The 14,927-nt window shown below is 44.9% G+C and overlaps 2 protein-coding genes across 2 annotated transcripts; both read right to left on the reverse strand.

Annotated features, from left to right (window-relative positions):
• Positions 1–131: 131 nt before the first annotated feature.
• On the reverse strand, positions 132–7,024 carry arl9 (ADP-ribosylation factor-like 9). The gene is made up of 4 exons (XM_079479188.1): positions 5,375–7,024; positions 4,818–4,986; positions 4,529–4,704; positions 132–773 (listed from the first exon to the last, which is right to left on the reverse strand). The coding sequence occupies exons 1-4, from the start codon at positions 5,546–5,548 to the stop codon at positions 597–599; spliced, it is 696 nt and encodes a 231-aa protein (XP_079335314.1). The 5' UTR covers positions 5,549–7,024; the 3' UTR covers positions 132–596.
• Positions 7,025–7,506: 482 nt separating this feature from the next.
• Positions 7,507–13,553, reverse strand: srp72 (signal recognition particle 72). The gene is made up of 18 exons (XM_079479187.1): positions 13,370–13,553; positions 12,777–12,897; positions 12,438–12,561; positions 11,976–12,119; positions 11,562–11,673; positions 11,203–11,234; positions 10,928–11,052; positions 10,565–10,622; positions 10,332–10,463; positions 10,117–10,245; positions 9,973–10,045; positions 9,824–9,888; positions 9,602–9,697; positions 9,340–9,521; positions 9,083–9,220; positions 8,963–8,997; positions 8,403–8,562; positions 7,507–8,238 (listed from the first exon to the last, which is right to left on the reverse strand). The coding sequence occupies exons 1-18, from the start codon at positions 13,467–13,469 to the stop codon at positions 8,076–8,078; spliced, it is 1,989 nt and encodes a 662-aa protein (XP_079335313.1). The 5' UTR covers positions 13,470–13,553; the 3' UTR covers positions 7,507–8,075.
• Between the last annotated feature and the right edge of the window lie 1,374 nt (positions 13,554–14,927).

Below are 14,927 nucleotides of genomic sequence, written 5' to 3' on the forward strand. Positions count from 1 at the left end.
TGACTAACAGAGCATGCTGGGTAACAGTGATGTGATAAACACAATACTTTAAATATACAATTATGCACAAAATATTGTAACAGTAATGATAGGTATTGTCATGTTGTGGATGCTACAAAAAAAACAGAGATATAATAAGCATATAACTTTAATCAGTATTTAAAGGTCATCAAAATACCATCACAATATATTTATCAGACTTTAAAAGCCCATAAGAGATAAGTCAAGTTACAAAATGAATATAAAGACATTGAAGTTTAGCCTTTTCTTTTTGACTTATCTGTCAGATACACTGTAAACCAATTTAAGCATTGTATCATTGCAAATAAACAACACAAATCACATCAGCTGCAAAAAAACTAAGAATTATCTTTGTATAGCAAAATACTCCAAAAATAGTTTCATGAGAATGTTTACCATCATGATAATCTATTTAATAGTTCATTTACCTAATTTATAAAACTATTTCAAACCACCATATTACTACAGAAACTGTCTCTAGTTTGTTTTGAAGACTCTTTAGTGAAAGTTCATGAAAGCCAGAAGGATTGTGACATTCAGATGTTTGTAGTGAGGGCATCCGTTTCAAAATAAGCTCAATCTCCTGACATCATCTCAATGATGAGGTCACGGGCGTCCTGCACACCAGTGTTGGTCTCAGATTTTCCTTTCTTCACCTGTGTACCAATCACACTGAGACGATGCCCGTCGCCAACGTTCCCCAATTCCAACGCTTCGTAGAGATCAGTGATGCCACGGGCCGCTGGCAAATCCTGCATGTGGATTCAAAATGTGAACAGAGCATTCTTAACAAGATTCACATCAAACATTAAGTTGAACAGACGTTTAAAAGAGAACCGTCGCCCCCTTGAGTACTCCAACAGCAATGCAAGAGTGTGTGCATGCTTGTGCATGTTTCTGACCTTATAGCCAATGTGAACTGACGTGTGGACGTCAGTTCACATTGGCTATAAGGTCAGAAACATATATATATATATATTGTTGTGCAATATTTTTCGACAGACAGACAGACAGAGAGAGAGACAGAGAGAGAGACAGAGAGACAGAGAGAGAGAGACAGAGACAGACAGAGAGAGAGAGAGAGACAGAGAGAGAGAGAGAGAGAGACAGAGACAGACACAGAGACACAGAGAGACAGAGACACAGAGAGACAGACAGAGACAGACACAGAGAGACAGACAGAGACAGACACAGAGACACAGAGAGACAGACACAGACACAGAGAGACAGACACAGAGACACAGAGAGACAGACACAGAGAGACAGAGACACAGAGAGACAGAGACACAGAGAGACAGACACAGAGAGACAGAGACACAGAGAGACAGACACAGAGAGACAGAGAGCGACAGAGAGAGCGAGCGACAGACACAGACAGAGCGAGAGAGAGCGGGCGACAGACAGAGACAGAGCGGGCGACAGACAGAGACAGAGCGGGCGACAGACAGACAGAGACAGAGCGGGCGACAGACAGACAGAGACAGAGCGGGCGACAGACAGACAGAGACAGAGCGGGCGACAGACAGACAGAGACAGAGCGGGCGACAGACAGACAGAGACAGAGCGGGCGACAGACAGACAGAGACAGAGCGGGCGACAGACAGACAGAGACAGAGCGGGCGACAGACAGACAGAGACAGAGCGGGCGACAGACAGACAGAGACAGAGCGGGCGACAGACAGACAGAGACAGAGCGGGCGACAGACAGAGACAGAGCGGGCGACAGACAGAGACAGAGCGGGCGACAGACAGAGACAGAGCGGGCGACAGACAGAGACAGAGCGGGCGACAGACAGAGACAGAGCGGGCGACAGACAGAGACAGAGCGGGCGACAGACAGAGACAGAGCGGGCGACAGACAGAGACAGAGCGGGCGACAGACAGAGACAGAGCGGGCGACAGACAGAGACAGAGCGGGCGACAGACAGAGACAGAGCGGGCGACAGATAGAGACAGAGCGGGCGACAGACAGAGACAGAGCGGGCGACAGACAGAGACAGAGCGGGCGACAGACAGAGACAGAGCGGGCGACAGACAGAGACTGAGCGGGCGACAGACAGAGACAGAGCGGGCAACAGACAGAGACAGAGCGGGCTACAGACAGAGACAGAGCGGGCGACAGACAGAGACTGAGCGGGCGACAGACAGAGACAGAGCGGGCGACAGACAGAGACAGAGCGGGCGACAGACAGAGACAGAGCGGGCTACAGACAGAGACAGAGCGGGCAAAAGACAGAGACAGAGCGGGCGACAGACAGAGACAGAGCGGGCGACAGACAGAGACAGAGCGGGCTACAGACAGAGACAGAGCGGGCGACAGACAGAGACTGAGCGGGCGACAGACAGAGACAGAGCGGGCGACAGACAGAGACAGAGCGGGCGACAGACAGAGACAGAGCGGGCGACAGACAGAGACAGAGCGGGCGACAGACAGAGACAGAGCGGGCGACAGACAGAGACTGAGCGGGCGACAGACAGAGACAGAGCGGGCGACAGACAGAGACAGAGCGGGCGACAGACAGAGACAGAGCGGGCAACAGACAGAGACAGAGCGGGCGACAGACAGAGACAGAGCGGGCGACAGACAGAGACTGAGCGGGCGACAGACAGAGACAGAGCGGGCTACAGACAGAGACTGAGCGGGCGACAGACAGAGACTGAGCGGGCGACAGACAGAGACAGAGCGGGCGACAGACAGAGACAGAGCGGGCGACAGACAGAGACAGAGCGGGCGACAGACAGAGACAGAGCGGGCTACAGACAGAGACTGAGCGGGCGACAGACAGAGACAGAGCGGGCGACAGACACAGACAGAGCGGGCGACAGACAGAGACTGAGCGGGCGACAGACAGAGACAGAGCGGGCGACAGACAGAGACAGAGCGGGCGACAGACAGAGACAGAGCGGGCGACAGACAGAGTCAGAGCGGGCGACAGACAGAGACAGAGCGGGCGACAGACAGAGTCAGAGCGGGCGACAGACAGAGACAGAGCGGGCGACAGACAGAGACAGAGCGGGCGACAGACAGAGACAGAGCGGGCGACAGACAGAGACAGAGCGGGCGACAGACAGAGACAGAGCGGGCGACAGACAGAGACAGAGCGGGCGACAGACGCAGACAGAGCGGGCGACAGACAGACAGAGACAGAGCGGGCGACAGACAGAGACAGAGCGGGCGACAGACAGAGACAGAGCGGGCGACAGACAGAGACAGAGCGGGCGACAGACAGAGACAGAGCGGGCGACAGACAGAGACAGAGCGGGCGACAGACAGAGACAGAGCGGGCGACAGACAGAGACAGAGCGGGCGACAGACAGAGTCAGAGCGGGCGACAGACAGAGACAGAGCGGGCGACAGACAGAGTCAGAGCGGGCGACAGACAGAGTCAGAGCGGGCGACAGACAGAGACAGAGCGGGCGACAGACAGAGACAGAGCGGGCGACAGACAGAGACAGAGCGGGCGACAGACAGAGACAGAGCGGGCGACAGACAGAGACAGAGCGGGCGACAGACAGAGACAGAGCGGGCGACAGATAGAGACAGAGCGGGCGACAGACAGAGACAGAGCGGGCGACAGACAGAGACAGAGCGGGCGACAGACAGAGACAGAGCGGGCGACAGACAGAGACTGAGCGGGCGACAGACAGAGACAGAGCGGGCAACAGACAGAGACAGAGCGGGCTACAGACAGAGACAGAGCGGGCGACAGACAGAGACTGAGCGGGCGACAGACAGAGACAGAGCGGGCGACAGACAGAGACAGAGCGGGCGACAGACAGAGACAGAGCGGGCTACAGACAGAGACAGAGCGGGCAAAAGACAGAGACAGAGCGGGCGACAGACAGAGACAGAGCGGGCGACAGACAGAGACAGAGCGGGCTACAGACAGAGACAGAGCGGGCGACAGACAGAGACTGAGCGGGCGACAGACAGAGACAGAGCGGGCGACAGACAGAGACAGAGCGGGCGACAGACAGAGACAGAGCGGGCGACAGACAGAGACAGAGCGGGCGACAGACAGAGACAGAGCGGGCGACAGACAGAGACAGAGCGGGCGACAGACAGAGACAGAGCGGGCGACAGACGCAGACAGAGCGGGCGACAGACAGACAGAGACAGAGCGGGCGACAGACAGAGACAGAGCGGGCGACAGACAGAGACAGAGCGGGCGACAGACAGAGACAGAGCGGGCGACAGACAGAGACAGAGCGGGCGACAGACAGAGACAGAGCGGGCGACAGACAGAGACAGAGCGGGCGACAGACAGAGACAGAGCGGGCGACAGACAGAGTCAGAGCGGGCGACAGACAGAGACAGAGCGGGCGACAGACAGAGTCAGAGCGGGCGACAGACAGAGTCAGAGCGGGCGACAGACAGAGACAGAGCGGGCGACAGACAGAGACAGAGCGGGCGACAGACAGAGACAGAGCGGGCGACAGACAGAGACAGAGCGGGCGACAGACAGAGACAGAGCGGGCGACAGACAGAGGATAAGAGTGTTGTCACCTGTTTGTTGGCGAGCAGCACTAGGGGCAGACAGGGGTCAGCAGGCAGGAGCTGATGCAGGTGATGTTTAGCCAGAGAGAAGCGCTCGGCGTCTGCAGAGTCCACCACAAACACCAGAAGACGAGCTTTACACAGATACTTCTGCCAGTAATCCCGCAGGTTCTCTGTTCCTCCGACTGCAGAACACACAGAAGATCATTACAGAAGTTCACAGCTGCACATGAGATCATGTGCCTTTGAATAAATGACATTAAACAAACAGGATTCCCAAGAGCACGCATGTCTTTACTCTCTAAGAACTCGATCTGAAGCGCTTCCTTGTTGATGGACACGGCGTTGAATCCCTGCGTGGGACTGACGTCCTGCTCCAGACTGCCCGTGGCAAAGCAGTGCAGTAAACTCGTCTTTCCTGCCCCGTCCAGACCCAAAAACAGCACCTGTGTACCTGCAGTCCTGGGCTGCGGAGATGACACACAACACACATTCTGAGCCGCTAGAAGTTCTGTCGTTTATATGAGAGCATTTGAATCACAGCAAGGGATTGTGGGTGTAAAGCTCTTGTGGGTCACAGAAGGGAAGAGAAGGATTAAAGCTGCACGGGGTGTAAAGCCCAAACATCGCGTGCACATTTATTTATAGTATTTTTTCCAGAAGGTTTTTTTTGTAACTTCATTCAAATGAACAAACGGACATGTTAACGTTTATGAATGACATGATGCTTAAAACAACGGTTTAAATGCACAGAATGACAAAATGATGTCCGAGTGGCGTCACATTTCTAAATCTTCATAATTTGTTGAATATAAACAAGATCAATGAAAGCGTGGCCTCGCGCAACGAACAAACCTCTTTTATTATGGGCTGTTTCTGTGCGGTGCTGGTCTTTGTAGTTTGATGCGCTTCTTCTTTCGCTCTTTTCTCGGGTTTGTGTGCGCGCATTAAATAGCAGACGGCGCACGCGACGCCTCCCGTCAGCGCGAGCGCTGCGCCCATCATCCCGATCTCGCGCGCAGCGGGCATTTTAACGCGTAGTTTGCGCGTGCAGCTAGAAATCAATTAACACGGTGTTTGTTCTACACGCACGCGGACATGATGGACACAGACGGACTAACCGGATTTAGCGCGACTCCACAAGTGGACCAGAAAGTCCGGTGAGATACTTCCGGGTAGTAGGAAACAATACAACTGGTAATAAACGTCAGTGTTACTGTAGACGACGCGCAGTCCTTGCAAAATAACGAAAGCGTGCGAGCAGACCTTCTGCGTTTCCTGGAGATCAACAACAAACGACGATCTCGTGAGATGTGAGAATTACAACGCGTCCCGAGAGATGTTCACGTTTAACGTCTCCGCAGGGAACCGGAAGCTGAAATAATCCGCAGAGGTGAACTACACTAACCGTTTTATTTGTTATTTAACGCTACGGTAACGTTACGCTCGTTCGTGTGATTCGTGTCACGCGCACGTTGCGACGCGGCAGCGCCCTCTGTCGGAGAACACGCTACCAAAGACTATAGATATTAACAAGACGCCGTAGTGATGTTCTCCTGAAAGAGGAAAAGTGAAACGCTCCACTTCGGCGAAGGGACTCCATAAGCCAATCGTTTAAAACTAACGTAGATTTCAGCGCCTTGTTCTTTAAAACAACTTTTGTGTAATTGTTTGTCGGCAATGTGTTGTTTTGTTGTGACCTTAGCGAGCGATTTTGAAAATATCGGTCATTCCCCGAATATCATGCAGAGCTCTTGGTATTACAAACTATTGGTATTCGCACAATATAAAATATTTATTTTTACAAATATTCAAACATTGAAAACTCAATGCACAGCTTGCAGTTTGGTGCAAAATGAATTCATTTATTAAACTGCCTGTACAAACACTCACAATTTTTGTGCACTACATCTCATATTTCTTAATATATGTTTGTTTTTTACAATGTTTCAAAATTCATGTTTTTTTATTGTGCATTCTAATTAATATCAATCATACTGCTGTTGATGTAAGCCATAATAACTAAACAAGTACAGTTAACTTACACAATAAAACACAGTGAAAAATGTAGGAACCAAACTCTTCATATAACTTTATATATATTATGTTCATCTCTGACATATATTTGTGTGACAAATCTCATTCTGATATTTACAATGAATATCTTAATATCACTATGGGCAGTTGTTCAAAAGTAATCGAATTCAATTTCCGCTATCGGATTGGATCAAATTTTAAAAATAGGTTGTTTAAAATGGATTGAGAATTTAATTAAATCGCAAAATTAAATCTAGGTTTTGATCTGGATCAAATTGTCTGTTTGTGTTGTTCAAAACTTTTTAGTAAAATCGTGAGACCTTTGATAAAAACCAGGATTATACTGATCCCAGCAGAAGGGTGGATTTCAGGAACAGAAAATGTAATACAAACTTAAAAACTGGACAATAATACAACATGTATATAATTTAATATAGACACACACATTATATTTTACATATGTTAATATATGTTAAGAAAATATATAAGTGATGAACCAGTCAAAAGTAATTCTTTGTTTCTTTTTACTTTGCACCCACAATGTTGTTCAGAGTAAAAACAAAAGCATTGAGATATATATATATATTCCTTGTTTCTTATTTCATATTTTTTCCAATCCCCATGTCCCTTAATGGCTTCGTAGAGCACTTGTAATCCAGATTTGGTAATCTGAAAAGTGTGTCTCTAGATCAGGGTGATCTGATCCAGTTTTGCTTTGAAAAATTGGCACAAGAGTAAAATGGATTATCTGATCCTGGATAGCAAAACATGGGATCCAGATTAAACTATTTGAACAACTGGCCCCATATTCCAAAAATACAAACAACAAACTTTTCTCCCTTGTTAAATGCTTAGTGTACATAAAATCTTTTTCTTCCATTAAATACTGTGCTGACAACAACATGCAGTGATTCAGTCCTCTAACAACTCACGGAGTAGTGACACGGACAATAAAGATGCTCAAAAATCAATGTTTCGGGAATCTCTTTATTTCATGTTTTCTGCCTGAGGACATTTTGTTCAAAATGATAATTAGGGTTGAGCTTTATTCAGGAAGTTAAAAAATAAATAGATCTTAACTTTGCATAAACAGCCTCTATTGTAAGATAACATTATTGTATACTCAAGCAAACATTGATCAAGCGTAGACAAAAAAATAAGGTTGAGAAAACACTTAATTTTAAAATCATACATGATAATGCCCTTGACTCTTTAACAGTTACAGTAATGCACACATTGGACTAAATGCTTAAAAAATGTGTGGGCAAAAAAAGATGACCATCAAGATTCCCATTTATTCCAAACTGCAAGGTCACTCACCCTTAAGACGTTCAAAACTCGCGCCTTTTTATTTCATCATCCTTCTATCCAAATTTCAGAACTAAAACATTTGAGTAATTCATGCTCGATCATCTCCAGGCCACTAGAAGGGGACGTGGCATCTTCACTTTTACAACCCAATAAGCAATCTAAAGAGAAACGAGCGTTTCGTTTTCGGTCAAATCATCCGTTTCTCATTCTACCATCCTCCTTTCCCCCCCTTCTTCTTTTTCTGTGGTGCTTTTTTGCGAGCAGCTGCGGGTGCAGCAGGTTTCTGTTGTCGTGGAGGTACCGTGTTGGTGCTCGTTCCTACGCCGGGTTGAGGGGAGGTGGGCGGACTGCTGGCTGTTTTACTTGCATCACTGCAAACCAAGCACAAACGGCTCAATATTGTAGAATGTGTAGCTCACAATTCAAAGATATTTACAATGCGGATTATGCCGTCTGATGCGTTTCTGGCTCACTAGGTGTAAGAGCAGAACTAGCATCTCTCTGCTGGAAGATGTTTTTATGTGTGTGAACTTACAGCTCGGCAGAAGCTCCTGATGTCGCGCCCTGCGTGCCGCGGCCCACCTGCTCCTTCTTCTTGCCCTTCTTCCTGCCGCGATAGTACGAGCGTTCTCTCATCGGCAACCAGCGTTCAGGATCGGGGGTCGATTTGGGGTCACAGTTCTTTGGCAGTTTACCTTAAGAGGAGGAGCACAATATGAACAAACTAAATGACAAACAGATCTGAAATGGCACATGTATTGCAGACATAAGAAAATGTTTTAGGATATGATGTCTGTTTAATCATATTTCTTTGAGCTGCCGGTTTGGCTTCCTTAAGCGCTAAATTGTTTGACCTATTACATTTTCATTTACATGGAGAAGGTTCAAATAAATCTTTAAAAATTATTAATTCTATATACATTTATTACATTTTTAATCAATTATTTAAAATATTTTATATAATTTATGAAAAATGTATTTTAAAATTGAACCTGTTATTTGAATTCGTCAAATAATAAAAAATCTAAATACTATTATAAAAGTCTTAGTCCTCATTATAAAAAAACAATAAAATAAATATCAGTACAGACATACCTTTCTTCTTTTTCTTCTTCTTTTTAATGTCTGGCCTGGAAAAAAAAATGTGATAAAGAGGACAATGATGTGAATCAACAGAAATCCACTGTTGTTATTGAACATGTGAATGGTTCTTACCCCAATTCTTTGGGTTGTGTTTCTCCGATCACTTTAGTAGCTTTTTTCCTGATGTTTGTGGCTCCATGCGAGTTCTCCAGTTCATCGACGTCCACATTTAAAGACATGCTGTCTGGAGAAGGAAGCTGTTTACTCAACCTGAAAGAAGCACCGCTCAGGAAAACACTGAAATAAAAGCAGCCAATTCTGTCACTTGATTCTTGAGTGAACGCTGTGATCTTTTTGGTTTGGTTTCAGACAGCTATGTTTGAGGATACGCTTTGGCTTTGTCCTGATCCACCAGCGAGTATGCAGAGATGAGCTGAGCAAGCGTGTAGATGTCTTTCTTGTTTTGGTTCCACAGCTGCTCAAGGTCGCTGGTCGCTTCCTTCTTACGGCCGTACTTCAGCTTGTAGTTGGCAGCCTCTCTGACCAGAGAAAGATGTGCCGTAGACCCGGGCTGGCGGAGGGACGTGAAATATTCAACACACATTTGGGCAGCTCTGAGCTTACAGACCGAGGGTTTTTAAACTGTTTTACCTGCTTGGACCGGTAATACTGGATAGCCTGAGTGAAGACGTCGATGGCGCTGTCGATGTCTTCTTCATGAGTGTACAGCGTGACCAGAGCAGAAACCTGTTATGAAATAATTCGGCAACACTGAAAGCCACAATACTCAAGTCGCACGGTGCGCTCAAGATATAGTATGCGTGTTTTCTAAATATAAACGCCGTACACTAAAAAAAGTGAAGAGATTCTTACCATTCCTAGCTTGTACTCAAATTCTTCAATTGACTTCAGGATGTCACACGCTTTAGTCACATGACCTGTGGGGTGGACAAACAGTCAACTCTTTAAGCTCCATACCTTTACTCTCGTTCACTGTGTGTAAATGTTCTGTTCAAAGGTACCTTGTGTCAGGTAAAGCTGAGCCATTGTGAGTTTGATTCTAGACGCGTTCTCAGGATACTGATCAGCAAACCGCTGCGCAAGAGATGAAACGATTACAGACGACAAAAATCGAATCGAGACCCAGAAGAAAGAGTTTCCAGTACCTGTAGCAGCTCTATGGCTTTGTTGTGCTGTTTCTCTCGACACAGTTGAGCCACCTGAACGAGAACCGGTTTGGGGTGTCCGGGGTACTGCGACTGCAGGTTTGACGCCATCTTATTGCACTGTTCTGCCTGCGGGGGAGGCGACGCACAAGAAGTCACAATCACAGCTCGATTTTAGATGAGAGCGTTTATTCTACAGCGAGTGCGTTTGTCACCTGGTTAGTGTACATAGCCAGCAGAGCTTTGTTGAGCTCGATGGCCTGCAACTGTTTATTGGCCAGTTTGTGCTCCACACCCTCAGCGTTGGTCAGCTTCACCTTCTTCTTGGAGTCAAACACGTTTTGGTCCTGAAGGTTTCGAGAGAACAAAAACAGAGAACGGATATTGAATCCTTCTACAGTTCTATCCAGGTTTGATGGTTTACCACATCATAATGTGCATTATTTACCTTGTTTACGGTGATGATGTTATTGGCAGTAACAGCCAGCAGACCAACATCGGACGGCCTGAGCGCAAACACAAGAGTGAGAATTTGAGAGAGAGTGAGACAACCAACAGCAACGTTTATTCGCTCAATGGGAATTTAAACTGTGAGTGCGTTTACATGCACAAAATTAACATCTATTAAAAATCAGCTTAAACAAGAAAACAGTTTTCACGTGTTTACATGTGCAAGTTTTGCTTACGCCGTTTATGAGCTTTCCCCGAAAAACTTTTTTTACATGATCTTACACGTTATCATCTTATTAAGTATAATCGGAGTAAGACTGTGCATGTAAACGCACTCTGTGTGTTTTTGTAGAAAACTGACTTGAGTTTAATGACTTGATTGTAGAGTTGAAGAGCATCTTCAGTTCTGCCCTGTAGCTGCATCACATAAGCCATCTGAGAGTGAATGGTGGCCAGCTCGGCGTCAATGTCCTCCTCCATCACATCCTATAGAAACAACCTCATTTTGATTTCAACCAAAGTACAAAAAAATTAAATGGAAAATAAAAAGCAAATGTCTGCGACAGGGGAAAAAAGGCTACAGATCGAAAGAAACATCAAACAGAATGTAGGGGGAAAGAGAGAGGAATTACTCACAGAGTCCTCGGCTAGAGATTTCCTGCACAACTCTGGAAAAATAGAAATAAAGACAAATGAACTGATTTATGATTCACAAACGTTATTTTGATGAACGGAGAGTCAAAATGAAAGCGTGTAGGCAGACTGAGGACTGGCACAGAACCAGCGACCATTAAACATCACCACATAACCGCCGTGTTAAAACATGCGTAAGAGGTCACGTCTCAATCAGTTCATTCACTGTACGATAAGTGAAAAACTAAAAAAGATATTTGTCCATGCCTACAGATTTTGCAAACATACTTTGTGTTGGCTGGGGGGGGATGTGAGAAGTGGTTCTGATTTAAAACACATTATATAGAAGCATAACCTCTGACCTTCAGCTTTCTGTAGTTGCGTCAGGGCCTGGCTGAACAGCCCTTGACCAATCAGACAACAGGCAGCGTTGTAGCACAGCTCATACGAGCTCTCGGGTAAATCCAGGTCCTCCTGTGAACAAACACACAAACACGTCAAAGAAAGACCCAAAACATTATCCACCCTCACGTCATTCAAAACCTGTATGAGAGTCTTTCGACTGCGAAACACAAAAGATGATATTTTGAGAAATTAAGTTTGTTTGGTTATCAACGTTCTTCAAAATATCTTCAGAAGAAAGTTACTCATACGGTTTGACATGAGTAAATAAAGCACTATCCCTATAAACACGTATTAAAACAGTGATTTATCATCAGGAACATGTTGAAATATCAGACATCACTCTGAAGGGTTTGTGTGTTTGAGTCGCATACCGGTGCCGTGTTCTCCCACATGCTCTGGGCTGCTAATACAGCCGACAGGTTCGTCTTTCTCTCCTCCTCATAATCGTCCTGAGAGTTTCTGATCAGATCTTTATATACGGCACAACACTCATCATAGCGTTCCAGCCTGTACAGCTACACACAAATACACGGTTACCTCTTCAGAAATGACAAGAACCACATGTGCATTCTGGGTAAAAATCCACTCAAACTGAAATTTCATAAAAGTCCTAAATCACAATGATGAAAGGAATAATGATAAACAAATTGAATTCTTCATAATCCCAGGTGAATTCAGATTTGCACGTCACTATGTGAATTTGGACTTGGCATGAATAACACCGTCATCTCTTTGCACGTAATTTTCCTCCTTTTATTCGTGTTTCCTGCAATGCCGCTTTGAGACAACGCAACATTGTAAAAAGTGCAATATAAATAAACTTGAACTCTCACCACTTGGCCGTAGAGTTCCTTCAGTTTATCCGTTTGCTCTGGGATTCCCTGGATGGTTTTTAAAGCGCTCTCCACCCTGTTCAGACGGTATTCACAGTAGGCCTTCTCGAATCCGATCATATCGCTACAGACACAGAAACACAATGATACGCTCGAATCGCACTGACCGACAGACCAAACCGGTCAATTAAACCGCTGAACTGAACCGTCGGACAGAGAGACAGCATTATACACTTGTGTATGAATGAGTTAAGCTCCACGGAAAAGTCGGTCAATGAAATGTTACGATGCGGCGGTGTGACACAATACAGGTACAGTGACCAAATGTGTCCATCTCACCTGGTCAGTGATTTTGTGTGAGTGTTAATAACGTTCAAGGCTTCTTTAAAACCTCCATTCTGGATCAGACAGACAATTTTACATAGCAGAGCGGTCACGTCATCTTTATTCTCGTGCAAAACTGGAAAAAGAAAGCACAACAGAACCTAAGTTACATCACTGTCAAACTTTAAATAACGTCAATCAATTAGCCATTAGCAAGAAGGGGGGTATCTAAACTAATTATAAAGGATTAACGTTAAAATAGACTTAGTATAAACACACATTTACAACTGTTAACAACCTTAGTTAACAGTCTGTTTACATTGAATCTAGTCGTGCTGTATATGACACGTAATCACTAATCCTAGACCCCCACAAAACCTCAGAAAGTCTCGCAGACCAGTAAAGACTTCTTCAGGTCGACTTCACGAGCTAACGTGTCGATTATATAAACGACACGATTAAAAGACATTCAAGCAAAAACACAGACATTTCTAAACCCGTTTCCCTGCAGGTTCGACACATGTTACAGGAGAAAAACGACTTAAACATCCATTTACACTACAGGAAGATCGTCGGAGGAATCGTATGATTTTACTGTGTTTGTTTACTTTTATTGACAGCCTTCAGGGCTCTCGTGAAGTCTCCATTCTGTCCGCAGCGGTTGATTTCGGTCCAGAGAGCAGAAACGGGCCCCGGTCCGCTCGCCATCTTCAGCCATAAGAGCGGAAACGACCGGGACAGAATAAAAGTCTCCGGACTGCCACACGTGAAAATAGAATAAAAGTCGCTGAATAACCCAAAGACCTATTGTAACTGGCAGAATAAAAGTCTCAATGAAATCTTGAAGAATTAAAGAGCCACGACGAGGATTACTACACAATAGAATTGATTTTAAACCGGCTCGTTTACAACATTGAGCCAACTGTCTCAGATATTGTTTATGTTAATACCTATTAAATGTAAAAGTTTTACATCAAATGATTCATTTACAGCACTACTGGTTATTGGCAGAATTAATTTCAGATAGAATCTAGAAAACTGTTTGTGATCAAGGATGACATACTAATCTGTAAAGATAAAATGCTTTAATGAGTAATGTTTAAATATGTTTCAATTAATAAATATGAAATTGATAGTATAACGAATGCACGACAATTAAAGTATTAAAATAACAAAGACTTTTAACTTATCATAAATACAAACCTCTACCATGTTGCACTTTGTAGTGCATTTACACTCTCTCAAATAACCTGTGACATTGATGGACATTTGCACCTAACTGATATTAATAATAACTGTTCAGCACTGAGCAAAGGATTTGTAGGTTATGCTAACTGTATGTGCTATTACTACGTCGGTTTGACCCAAAAGACAAATTACATTTTGTTGAACCATCTGCCAAATATATTTAATATATGTGAGCATCCCCACATTCATTATCAGCATCATCACACTTCAACCATTGACCACATGCAATGCAGATATTTACATAACCAAATCTTTTTCCAGGAGTCTTTAAAAGTCTTGTTCATGGACAAAGCCGAAATCAATGATGGATAAGGCTGAATCCCATGGGATGTGAATCACAGCATCCTTTGTTTTAGACTGTAGGAAGTGATGCGGATCTGAAAACAGGATCAGTATTAGAAGTTAATGACCGGAAGGGTCACCAGAAACGAAAAAAAACATAAAGTGATCACATTAGTTGGGAAAAATTAAAATGAACATCTGCATTTTAAGGCTATGTTGGAATTGGTTAGCTTTTGGTATACCAATCTCTGCCAGAGGGGGGCGCTCGACATTTCTCATGCATTGAATGGCAAATTTTGAAAAAATGAAAACAGGCCTTTGCTTGAGTGCACACATTACATTTTTCTGGCTATTGTGAATGAAATACCCAGGTAAGGAACTCTGGACAGAATTTAAACTCTACACCAGTAAATGAGCAATACAATATATGTCGTGCAATTTAATCTGCTAGTTTTGCACATGCTGGATTTCCAGCTTGATGACGTGGCGCTTTATTCTTTAACGATATTGTAAAAAGAATGTGTGATGTATTATATCAGATGTTCAGATGCGTCAGTGTTAAATCAAAACACGCAATCTGGGCTCATGTCCAACATATTGACTAATTCTTCTGATGTGTTTTCTCTTTCCACAGAT

This window comes from Barbatula barbatula (assembly GCF_947034865.1).
Source record: "Barbatula barbatula genome assembly, chromosome: 18".
NCBI lineage: Eukaryota > Metazoa > Chordata > Actinopteri > Cypriniformes > Nemacheilidae > Barbatula > Barbatula barbatula.